Below are 13,091 nucleotides of genomic sequence, written 5' to 3' on the forward strand. Positions count from 1 at the left end.
TATCGATGGTCGACTGATGTAATGTTTCAAGCATTTAAAAAAAAAAAAAAAAAAAAAATCAGTACAACAATCTCTGTGCATAGCTAATCCAGCACAGGTACATCTCAGTATGTAGCAGCCACATACTGAGATTGTAAGACAATCTTTTTAAAAATATTTTGCATTCCATTCATTATTTGTAGTGATATATAAAGGCCTATATAAAAAGAAGGGTGGTAGTTTTAAGGTACACTTTCCCTTTAGATTGTGCTGGTAACAGCTCGTGGTGTTATGCAACTTTAAGGAGTAACACTGACAGTGAGGATGTAATGGTTACAGGGATGGGTAATCATCAGGCCAATGAACTGATTCTATTCCGAGAATGGTAGTTTTGATTCATATACAAACTGAAAATTATTAATCTTCCTTTTTCCATCAGTAAACTGCTCAATAACACCTCACAGCACCTTCAATATTGTATGGTGTGATTGAAATATCCAAATTAGGAGAATTTGACTAATTTGTATTACACTTTGAAAAATGTGAATCATTGATCGTATGATATTTAAAAGTTGATTCATAATCATCAATAATGAAATTTAGATTTATGGATTATTGTTAGTTTTGAGAAATGTTTCATTCTTCAAAGGGGGGCGCAGCAGAAAGAGTTTTTCTGAAGCTGCAGTCTGATTCTTCTTAGCGCTCTACATTTCTTATAACAAAACCTAATGTTCTTTAAGTGCAGACGTTCACATCTACATTGTGTAAACAGAGTGGGAATGATATTACATTAAAGAGGCTCCCTCCACTTTGTCAGGGACAATATTTGTTGTAATCCACTTTGTCAGGGACGAGTACAATTACTGAATGAAGTAGCAATTGTAAATCAATGTGTCACTTTTAATATTCAGTTGTAAATCCTTTGCTGTTAAAGACAGCCTGAGAGCTTGAAAGCACAGACTTCAGCAGATGGTGAGTGTGATGCTCTGCCAGGCCTCAAATCCAACTGTCTTCACTCTTTGGGCTTCTTCTATTCATTGCTTGAGCAATCAATATACAGTATCTATCTTAAACTCTTTGGTTGCTCCATCCTTTTGTCAGTGTTCACGTCATCATTATTATAAGAAAATGAAATAGCAGCGTAGCTATACATGGCCACTCACAACTCCCCCAAACCTCCCTGGAGAGAATTCTGAGCAATTATTTTTCTTGTAAATTACATTTTCCTCTCTGTGTATTTGTATACACATCTTTGGCTGTGGTTCCTGAACTACACAGGCTCTCATAAAGTGTTTTGGGGCTCAGGAATAATTCACACGCTGCGATGAATTCTCAGTATTCACTCATGCTTTTGGAAGGGCTTGTTCTAATTTTAGAAAATGTGAAACTGAGAGAAGCCACTTCCTGTTTTGTTTTTCAAACTCGTCGGCTGTAAAGGCGTTTATCTTCTGCTGTTGCTCACGCTTATTTTCTGGACCTTTTGATCATGCTATTAGCTCAGAATGTGTTCTCCTTTCTCTATAGAAGAATACATAATTTGCTCTTACTATGAGTGGACAATTGTTGTTCCGTTTTCTCTGCTGTGCTTTGAACCGGATTTGACCTCACAAGACTAAACTTCAGTTGCCCTTTATGTGCTCCCTATAAATAATCTAAAAATAAGAACATATTGGCTCTATAGTGTACAGCAAATTGTCTGGATACTATTGCTTGCAAAAATTGAGAAAAGCACATTATGGCACTGTTTTTCAACCTTGGGATCGTCACCCTATGTGGGGTCGCCTGAAAATAAAATAGGGTCGGCTGAAATGTCTAATAATAAAATAAAAAACTGATTAAAAATTATTTAAATTAATATTCAAAATAATTTAAAAATGTAATTTATTTATTTTTATTTATCTATTTTGCACAATTAAAAAAACAATACATAATATGACAGAAATAGATTCCGGAAGATGCCGAAAGCTTGAAAAGTTTAAAGGGGACATTTGCAGTGTTTTTGAACACATATGAGGTACCTTGAGTGTCCACCAGCACACAAAATGTGAAATGAAACCATCCAGTCCTTTTGTGTCGTCTGTGTAAGTCTTGTGACACAGAAAAAAGTGATCCGTTTAAAATTTTCTACGTTTGTGACGTCACAAGCTAAAGAAAGAAAATACCCTGCCCTCCGCTGGTATCTCCACCCGTGTACTCCACCCCCATCCTGATGAAAACTTTTGCGGAAGTCTGCCATTGTTTTTCTCACTTGCGAAGGAGTGAAGGTGCGTTCACACCGAATGCGACTGTAGCGACTGCAGTCACTTCAGTCGCCCATGTTGATGACCAGGGAACAGTGTGTATGTGTGTGTGTGTGTGTGTGCGGGGAGCCATTGACAGGGAAGAGAGAGGGCTGATCACTTAATCTCCGGCCGCACGTTTACAACACTTATCGTAGTCCGCGCCGCTTTTACGGTTTAATTGATCAACTTACGGAGTTACTAAGTTCACCCAGAAAGTAGGCTTCTCCAAGAAGTTGACTGCTTTAATTTTGCCCCGGTAAGTTGAGGAAGTGTACAGCCACTGCAGCTGTCTCACTGTAGCGGGAGGGAGGGGCTACTGCCTCAGCTCTATAGACAGTGAAGAACAGGTGAGATGTCACTTGAAAAGTTCGAATTTTTCAACTTTGAGCGACTAGGTCGCACAGGACCTAGTCGCCGGAATCACGCAAGTCGGGTCGCTTGAAGGGAGTTTGTTAGAAGTAACATTGATTTTGAATGCAATCTTCTGTTGCTTCAATCACGTTCGGTGTGAACGCACCTTTAGTGCGTGCCACCCCACGGAAGAGAGGGGCGGCGGGGAGGGGGAGGTCTTTGCAATTCCAGGGACACACCCCCCAAAACAGAGCGCTATACAGGGTCATACATTTTTCCTGTTGCTTGATTCATGTTATGTTTTGACCAAACCCCAGCACAGATATGTCAGTTAGACCACAGGGAACTGTTTTAAAAGGTGAAAAATAGGTATGTCCCCTTTAAATAAAATGAAAACATCACACACAATGTCAAACAACTGTATTCTCGTGAAAATAAAATGGAGAATAGAAATATCTGAGCTGCCGCTTATTGTTGTGTTGTGCACAAATACTGGCTAATCTGTATTTGTACCAGAGGATAACAAACATGATTAAAAAAACTAATTTTAGAGAATAAAGGTTGGGAACCCTTGCATTATGGCGTTGTATTGCACACTTGTGCATGGGATGACCACTGCTATTTGATCATTGTTTCAACAAAGAAAAGGAAAAAGTAAACACAGAGCATAGCTCATAGTGCAGAGGATTCAGTTTATTGAAGTCAAAGTTTAACAACTTAGGTTTACAATCTGTATTTTTTTTTCGTAATATATATTCATATATATGAAACCAAAAAAGGCTACTTTAGGAAGAATAAATGTCCTTTTCTTTCTTTTTAATATCATCTTTAGTCAGTTTAATGTACAGATTAACAGTAAGCTAATATTATTCTTGAAAAAGAGCAATATGTTCCTTTTTTTAATGTCGCAGTGCAACTTACATCATACACACCTGTGCAATGTACCATGAGGTGGACACCCCTGAAAAAACACACAGTGGTTTCTCCCTTTTCAGCCTGTTTCTGCAGGTCTACACACATAAAGATCTTGGAGGGATAACATAGTCAGTGCCGACAAATCAACTTCCATCACCCCATAATCTACAGTATGTTGTGATTGGAGAGAGAAGAACAACGCATTGGATGAGAAAAAAGGGAGAGAGGTCTGCAGGCTAAAAACTGTAATGTAAATCTTCTACAGCTGTGTGTATGAGTGTGTGTTTAGGAGGAGGTCCTAAATAAAGTGTTGGGAGGCACAGGGAAAGTGCTTGCATCATTTAGTTTCTCTCGAGATGAAAATGTCGGAAAATATGAACTGTATCTGAGTAATTTATAAATACAAGAAGTATGGCGTGATGGTTTAAAAAAAAAAAAAAAAAACTGCAAGTACTACTGTGAATTGCAAAGTGTTAAAAAGGATTGTATCTTAAGGTTTCATTTATTCAGATCACTGCTATTTCGGAACTCCATTTTGATTTTGTGACATGTTTCGACTGGCAACTGCCAGTCTTCGTCAGAGGTGTCTGCTGATTGCTTAATGAAACCTTAACACACAATTGAAAAGGAAGACAAAAATAATCTTGCTGGAATTACTACACGGAAGTCAAAGAAACTTCAAAGGAAACATCAAAGCATTCAGTTGAGGCCAATGATGAAGACTGGCTGTTGTCAGTCCAAACATGTCAGGAGATCAAAGTGGATTTCCCAGTAACAGTTGTCTGAATAACTTAAATCTTAACATACTATTCAAAAATAAGACCAAATTAATCTTGCTGGAATTATTACAAAAGGATGTGTTGGATGCATGAGGTGCTACGTATATGTTGACCACTGGGGGGCACGATTGAGTCCTTGGCCTGATCTTGCAGATGAAGTGATTCATCCAGTTTCACAGACATGACTGTCCACTCAGTTAATAGAAACAACTCAGTATCAACCATATGCTTTAGAAGGCATGTCCAAACAGCAATGATGCTTTTTAAAGCCTTTCTATACGTGTCAGTCTTTGTAAAGAAAAACATTCATGTGAAAACCTCCCATCTGGGAGTTAAACACCATCTGCATTAGCTTAAGTAACTGTGTGGCAAAATAAATAAATAAAAAGCATAATCCAACTGTTGTACAGTTTGTGTGTTCAAACACTTTTATGAGAAAAAAAAAGTATGGAAATCAAAGATCGTTCCTCGACAGATATTTTTGCATGAATCGTGCGCAACAAGTCAAATTTTCTTGCAATCGATGAAAAAAAAAAAAAAGAGATGAACACAAACAGTCCACAGTATTTTTACCCTGTCCCTTTAAATCAGTCCCGGGCCTTGTCCCATGCAATGCATCACAAGCAGAGGCTCAGCTGTGACGTGAACTAGAGAGAGAAAAAACGACTGTCAGTCAGCTCCCAGTGATGCTGTTAAACACCCTGCATCAACAGAGTGAAGAGGGGAACACTGCAAAACCTTGGCATAGAATACATCATACTTTACATTATATCTATGACACAAAACGTAAATAGATTTATATAGTCTATGTTTAAATATATCTGTAGATTGTACACAAATCTTTAGAAAATGAGACGGAAAAATGCTTTATACCTGATATTTGAACAGCGATGGGGAAAAAAGAGGCCGATGAGACATTGACCCTGTGATGGAGCTGATGAGATATAGAGATATAGAAAGTGCATTCTTTGTAGTGACTTCTTTGAAAAACGACTCTCCAGCTCTCGCATTCGCCGCTTGAAGAAAACAACCGACAAAAAAAATAACTCTGTTGCACGCACACAGATTACATACTCTCGGTCTTCCCTCCGCTACCTCTAGAAGCATATCACAGTGGTAGTGGAACGCAAACATTTACATCAGTATACACAGGAGATTACACATATACACAAGTCTCTGAGGACTTGAGAGAAAGACGAGGAGATGTGGAGAAACGCAGAGAAAGAGAGAGAGAGGATCCATCCATCCAATCAGAGGAGCCTCTTTCTGCTTGAAATGGTGTATGTGCCTGTCCGCGTTCTCCAACGCTTGTTGTTGTGAGCTCCAAGAGAAACTGCTGGAACAGGTAAACCAGCATTTAGGGCTACATCTCACAGTCTTAGACTAAGGAAGATGCTTCTCCCTATCAACAGTGAGAAGAGCCTGGAATAACAGTGAAATCCCTGTAAATCATGAGATACAATGTGAAAAAAGAAAAGCTATAGTAGGGAGAGGATGGGGGAGAACTGGTGGCTCTGGGTGCAAAAGTTCATCAGTACAAAAGTACAGTGCTGTGGTGAAAAGGATTCATCTCTGTATTGCTGCTACATAGCTCCCCCCTGCCCCCTAAAACCAATTAAACATCGCAAAACTAATATAATACAAAAAAAGAAAGGTGTTAAAAGGTCTCCGTTTTTGTCCTGTTTTGCTTGATGAGCGTGTGGAGTTTATGCTGATTTCCATAGACAAAGGAAGAATAATGCTTTCTGTTCAGGCATGCATCAGGCACCCTGTGGGTTCCTCACAATTATCAAAAGTTCATACACGCAAGTCTCAGACTGTTCCCGCTATGATATTTACACATCTTACAATTTGTGTGTGTACTTGTGTGCATGTGTGCTCACAGTCGTGATCGGGCAAAGAGTGTGTGGCTAATGTAACGCTGCGTTAGTGTGTCAGTGTTGGTGTGAACGCGTGTGTGTCTGCTCAGTCTTTGCTTTTCGTCCCTTTTCTCACACATGTGTCTCTATGAAGGAGTGTGTGTGGGTCATGAGAGGAGCGCCCAGGGGCGACAGGTCGTCCTGGCCGTTGGTGCCTGGGCTGAACTGGCAGATTTCGGAGAAGAGCTCGCTGTGCCACAGCTTCCACTCTCTGAAGGTCTGCGAGCAGAGGCCAGGGTCCTCCAGCAAAGCGCAGATCACCGACAGCTCCGACTCTTTGGCCTGCAGGAGCACATGGAAACCAATCACACACACACACACACACACCTCAACTACACAATCTGAGTGGTCGTCTGATTAACCTCTGAAGGCTTTTAAAGGCAATGTATTACAAGCAGAACAATTTGGATGAAATTAAGTGATGTCTATTTTTGTGGCGTTACTCTTCCCTCTATTTAATCTAATCATCTTAATCAGTATAACTTTATGATGTGTCGTTACTATCTTTAGCAATAGTTATAAAGTATTTAAAGTTTGCATTTTTAACAAATCTGTGTTTGCTTGGAAGAGCAAACTTATCCACATATTGTTTTTTAATGCTAATTATATGGTAGCTTGTTTGTGTATGCTAACTGTTATTTGTTTGCATACGCAACAAATTTTTGCGTATTAATGACTCAATTTTACTCCCAAATTAAGTCATTTGGGGGAAAAAAAAACAAAGGAATTGAGACATGGAATAGACCTAGATGCAATGTTGATTTGAACAACAAATTGATTTAGTATAAGTCATAGTCTTTTGACTAAAATACAACTTAGTTTTGCAATATTTCAGCCAAATAAATGACATCAAGATTTTAGGCGACTAAATCCTGTACAGATATGGTTGACTAAAATGTAAAGCCTTAGAGTTTATGTTTCTTTTCAAGCTTTAATTACCATTTATCATTGTTTTATGATATGTATTAAGGTATTAAGGCTTATCGCACTTTCCAAGCAACAAAAGTCATTTTTATTGAATATCTTCCTAAAAAGAAACTTAGTTCTGAGTAAATTTTGTCCCATGTGAGTTCTTATTCGTCGAAACTATCAATATATTTTGGTGAACTTTTTGTTCACGTTTTTGTATTTCAGTTAAAAAAATACAGTTGACAAAAACTATGACGAAAGTGTTTAGTCAACAAAATGACCACTGCCTAGTAGACTACACCAAGATGTTGACACCTCATTCTTAAAGTCCTGTAAGTTGCAATGTGGGGCCTTCAATTGGTAAACTTGTTTCAGAGCACAACCAACAGAGACTCGATTACACCAAGATCTGGGGCATTTGGGATACCATGACAATACTTGATCATTGTCTTATGCTAGGACTCATTCATGTGTCTACATGGTCTGAAACAATGCATAGATTAACAAAATATGGTGAATTTACTTGACGTGCTTTTAAAAAAAGACAAAAAGTGAGGCAGCACTCAAGCACTTATATTCGGACACCAAACAGGAGCTTCAAGAGTTTTGAGTATTTTCTTCTTTGGACAAAAAAGAAACAAATAAAAAAAGATTTCCTGCATGTCTGGAAGAGAGCTGTGGTGCTACCTTTAAGGTGCTGCGCAGAGCTCGGACCCGGTGCAGCCTGTCGTTGAGGAGGGGGTCCCTGGATCTTTGGGTGAAACAGCGCCGGAGCTCCTGTCTGCTACAAGGTCTAGGGTCGCCCAAGGCAGTCACGTTGGCCTGCTCGATGGCCCGATACAGCTGCTCTAGACCGTCCAGGGGCTCGGGTTCACGGCTCTCAGACACCCGCCGCTCCCTTCCCTCCGACACCCTCCTCTCTCTGCTCTCAACTCTGAGCTCTCGCAGGTCTGAGAAAATAATAACAGTTATGTGAATTGGACAAAATTCTTGTTTTATAGCAACAAGTTTTGTTTTTAAAGCAACGTGTCATCTAAGGTCTTTAAGGTATTGTATTGTGTAACATCTGGAATGCAGAGATGTCCAGAAAAAAAGCAGTAGGCTTAAAAAAAAGGTAGAAGGCTGAAACTTGCAGCGAGTTGCCGCCTCTGCGCACCAATGACGCGCGACACGTAGGGAGGTTGGGGGGCATGCCCCCACGAAAAATGTTGCAAAAATAAGACTATATGGTGGCTTATTTATTTATATTTGTGTAATTGTGGCTTTTCCTCTGTCTATTTTGTAGCACTTTTCTTAGCATGATGTATTTTCTCACCTAGCTTTTGTTTGCATGATGCATTTACAAGTTGAAATCTGGTATCCATGGTTATGATGACAAAGAATTGAGCATCATTATCATTTTACATATTTCCAGTTAAAAATGTACCAACTTATACTATAACAGTTGTATGGGCACTTGGTCTCTTAGTAGTCCTCTGTAGAATGCTGTCTGGCACTGTAACATATCTGCATGATAATTTTGTGTGGTTTGCTTGTAGTTGGTTTTGGTAATATATTTATTTGTATCAATGCACATTAATATTCATAATGTGATTTTAGTAACCCAGTACCCTTGGACGCAGGACATACATATTCAATTCCATAAAGAAGAATTAATAATCCCATCAATATCTACTTTTTTCAAATTTGGTGAATTATTCTTAACAGTGACTCTTTTCTTTGTTGAATCTTTCTTTAAGACAATGTTTAATTTAGTTGAATTCAGTAATGTTGTGAATGTTCAGATGTATTATATTATTTGAGAGAATGATTGTTTTCCTTCAGTTGCAGCCGCCAGATATTTGTTTCGACCAGCAGAGGGCGCTGGTAACCCAGCGTTCGGTTGGGATGCAGCTATTCTGCGCAGTGAAGAAGAGATGCTATGCAAAAGCTAATGTGAAAAAAATGACTTTTACAGATAATGATGTAATATTACAGATATTCTTTCGGTGCTAAAGGGGTAAGGAATCATTTATGAACATGTCTAAGAGTAGAAGGCGGCCAGAAAGAGAGGAGTAGGCGATTCTGCCCACCGCCTACGCTTCTGGACATCCTTGGGAATGTCTTTTCATGTTTTGAATTTTATCTAATCAACTGTTCCCAGAACAGCCTTAAAGCCTAATTCCTCCCATGCAACTTACAGGACCTAAAGGATGTGCTCACATTCAACATCTTGGTTTCCGATACCACAGTGCACCTTATTTTGATTGGGGCAGACAGTAATGGCTGTAATTGTATTTGGCTTTTTATGAAATAACATTCACAGATGCAAGGTGCTGAGAATGCTTTTTTTTAGTAAAGAGACAATCGAAACAAAAATAACAAGAATAAATTGTAAATTATAAAGAATACTCTCTGATATAGTACAACTATCCAAGTAAGTCCAAGAGGACCCAAAATATTTTCCTCTACTTCAAGTTGTTGTTTAGGAAATAGGACATTGTGATTTTCCTTGATAAATCTGTACACATGAATCCAGATGTATGATACGGCCTGAAAGCTATGCTCTTACCTTCCTCTCCCTCGAGTAGATCTGCCACCTGCCCCTCGGCCTCCTCATCCTCACTTCTCTCCTCCATGTGAGCTGAGGTGTGTAACAGTTTTCCTGGCATTGGGTCTCTGTTCCTGGGCAGGCTTTGGCTCCGTTGCTTGTGTGAGCGTCGGTGTGTGTGGCTGTGGGTGTAAGGCCCCCGTTCAAGAGGAAAGGGTCCATCTCGGTCCCTGTCCCGTTCTGCGGCGTGGTGTCTCCTCACTGGCAGAGTTGCCTGTCTGCGTCTTTCTGGGGACATGCCTTGTCTGCCCAGTCCTCCATAGAAGCCCATATCACCTGCCATTGCCCCCATCAGACCATATTCACTCTCCCCCGGTGCTGTCTGGAGGAAATGGAGACCTGCACTGGTCAGGGGGGTCTCGATGAGGTCCTGCCAGGAACGGCGCTCACGATGAGAGGACCGGCAGCCAGATGAGTGGGTGCTGGTGCTGCCAGTACCCGTCCCCATCCCCATGCCATCCCCACGCTGGTCCTCAGCAGAGGAGTGGGAGTGCGTAGACTCGCTGGAGAAATGTCTACCATGCTTGGGCTCTGGGAAGGGGCTCGAGGAATTCACCTGTGGAAGGAGAGGGGAGATGGAAGCGACCATCTGTGGGGGAATGGGGGAGGTGGAGGCACTCATTGGTAATGGAGGGAGCGGAGATGGAGTGGAGCGCATGAGGCTCATGGAGCTGACAGAGCGGGGCAGCTGATCATAACTGTGGAGGAGGTTAGACTGAGAGGGCGGAGTGTGTGACAGGAGATTGGTCCGTGTGGGGATGAGTGAACAGGAGTATCAACAGTGTGGTGAAGAGGGAGCACAGATACAAGAAACACCGGTAAAACAAAACAAGGAGAAAGAAGAGGATGGAGAGAGAATAGAATAGGACAGGACAGGGACGAGAAAGATTAAAATAAATTAAGAGCAAAAAAAGCAATGAAATGGCAGAGGAGTAACTCCAGGAATGACCGTCATGACTGCAGTATGTCTTTATCTGAATTATCGTACCACTGGGCTAGATAAGATACTCTAAAGTTCAGGCAAAACAATGAAACAAATCACATTGTAAACCACTGCTGCTTTTCTAACAAGTGCTCAGAGTTCAAGTAGCAGACGCCATGATGACAAAGACACTACTCCAGTCCAGAAGGTGGCACTACAGTGCATTGAAGTGGTTTAGTAAATATACAATGAGAAGTCGGTAATGAGTTATTTTTACCAAGGTTTGGAATACAGTCTATATCAGTTGTAATTGGCAAGCTTGGCTATAAACAACTAACTGATTGGACCAAACTAGTTTTTACCATTTTAATTTTTGATTTTTTTTTTCTTCTTTCAGCTAAAAAATTGTTTCAATCTGTACCAAAAGATTAAAAAAAAAAAACAACAACCCCACTGCTGGAGCCACCCACAAACAAAAACTTGAGCGCAAGCCCCCTGGTGAGAGAACAGCAGGTATCAAGCGTCTTTAAATAGAAAAAGATATATTTATAGAATTCATCAGACAACAACTAACTCTTGATTTGCTTCCATGAATAATGGCCATATGGAAATTATTTTTAGCATGTTGTGTCATTGGTATGTCTCTCTCTTTGTGACAAACATATTTATTGTGAGCAGAATGCACTAATTACCCCCCGGGGACAGTAAAGTTTAAAACAATACAAACTGCTTTGGCAGCGTCATTCATTTTCCTCACTGGCAGTTTTGCTAGCTGATTGTTACTTTTGGTTTACAGAATTCCTATTGAAGGTAGAAATATTTCTCCCTGTTGTTTAAGTTTATAAGTGTATTTTGAATGCAACTGGAAAAGCAAAATGATTCCTTAAAAGAAAAAAAAAGTAATAGTGTACAAAGAAAAGTACAAATCTTGACATTATAGTGACATTTGACAGGTTCCTTTTGTATTTTAGATCACTTTAGCCACAGCTAATACCTCCAGCAACTCTTCCCTTTATTTCATGACTTTTAGATACACTGTTATTAGCCTAAGAAGAGTCTATTGTGCCCTTATCTAAAAATATTCATGTCGACACATGCTCTCATTTATTAGTACAAACCATCTGATCTCTTGATTCTACAAATGCATGCTAACATAGCATAAGTATAGTATTATGGGAAGAGATTTGTAAAAAAAATAATAATTTGAAATGTCAAATTCTGCTTGTGAATTATTGAAACACCGCCCCCTAGTGGATGGAGAGAAAAGGGCGAGGCTTTCGACAGTGGATCAACAAAATTCAACATGGATGTTGATTTGAAATATTCACAAGCAGAATTGTACATTTGAAAATCACAATTCACTACAAATGCACAAACAAATTCATAAAACAGGTGTACATTGTGGATTACATTTGGACATATTTGTGGATTTACATAATTTTTTATACAGATCCCCAAATAGTAAGGAAGCATTTTGGCTGTGTTCAAAATCGCATACTAACGTACTACACACTACACACTCAATGAGTATATACAGTATGTACTATATACAATAAGTATGGTTAGGAGGATTAGGATGATGATCATTCCCACTGAAGTATACTTCCAAGTTTCCCAAGATGCATTTCGAACCTACAACAATAAAAACCTGAAGCACACTGAGGCTAAATATATACATTAATTCTCCACATTTGAAAGTTCTGAAATAATTTCAAGCGAGAAAGTGACCACGTAGAATATCAACATGTGGCCATTTGATCCAGAAGCTAGCGGAAACACATTTCATGCTGACATTTCGGAGACCCGCCATTGTGCAACTGACTGAACTTCTAGTTAACTTCAAAACAAGAGCCCTATTTACAAAAGCACTAAAAACTAATGGAAAACAAGAAGAGATGCTTTTGTTTTGAAAAGGGGATGTTTGCCTTTAACCTTGAAGCCGGTGTCAAGTGCGCATCGTACTGAGATTGTATATGCGCATATATGCCCATGCACACTACCGGAAAATACATTTTTGCTAAAATAATAATAGTTAATTTTTGTTTATTTTTGTTTTCAAAGTGAACAGACATGTTTTATTTGTTTATTGGATTATGTTAGGGTTAGGGTTATAATCTCAGTACGAAAGTAAACTCAGTAAGTGACACTGGTCCCAGGACAATTTTACGTTCTGCTTGCAATGCATCATGGGGCGGTTAAGTATGATTACTGTGCCCACCGTGCATACTTAAAAAATGTCCCAATATAGTATACATCCAGATATTTCTTGCAGATTCACTACAGGTTTAGGGGTATTAAAACATGTACAAACCCGAGGGAATCAGGACTATGCGTGTTCTGCGCGTCACAATGCAATTCATCAAACCAGGAACTGTTTGCGGTGACTGTTTTATGCAATAAAAATTGTACGACCCACAGCCAGGTGCAAACCCACACACAGATCAT

General features: G+C 39.6%; 1 protein-coding gene across 3 annotated transcripts in view; it reads right to left on the reverse strand.

Moving 5' to 3' along the window:
* Nucleotides 1-3,299: 3,299 nt before the first annotated feature.
* The window catches only part of LOC114470638 (connector enhancer of kinase suppressor of ras 2), an 85,692-nt gene continuing 75,900 nt past the window's right edge, over nt 3,300-13,091 (reverse strand). The window contains exons 22-24 of one of the 3 annotated variants that reach the window (XM_028458933.1): nt 9,686-10,313; nt 7,822-8,084; nt 3,300-6,507 (exon numbers count right to left, since the gene is read on the reverse strand). In XM_028458933.1, the coding sequence (XP_028314734.1) occupies nt 6,298-6,507; nt 7,822-8,084; nt 9,686-10,313 (1,101 nt within the window). In that variant the 3' untranslated portion in view covers nt 3,300-6,297. Of the gene's footprint in view, nt 6,508-7,821; nt 8,085-9,685; nt 10,440-13,091 lie in introns of all 3 variants that reach the window. The other 2 variants (XM_028458932.1, XM_028458934.1) reach the window with 2 other exon arrangements.

The sequence above is a fragment of the Gouania willdenowi genome, chromosome 10 (genome assembly GCF_900634775.1).
Source record: "Gouania willdenowi chromosome 10, fGouWil2.1, whole genome shotgun sequence".
Lineage (NCBI taxonomy): Eukaryota > Metazoa > Chordata > Actinopteri > Blenniiformes > Gobiesocidae > Gouania > Gouania willdenowi.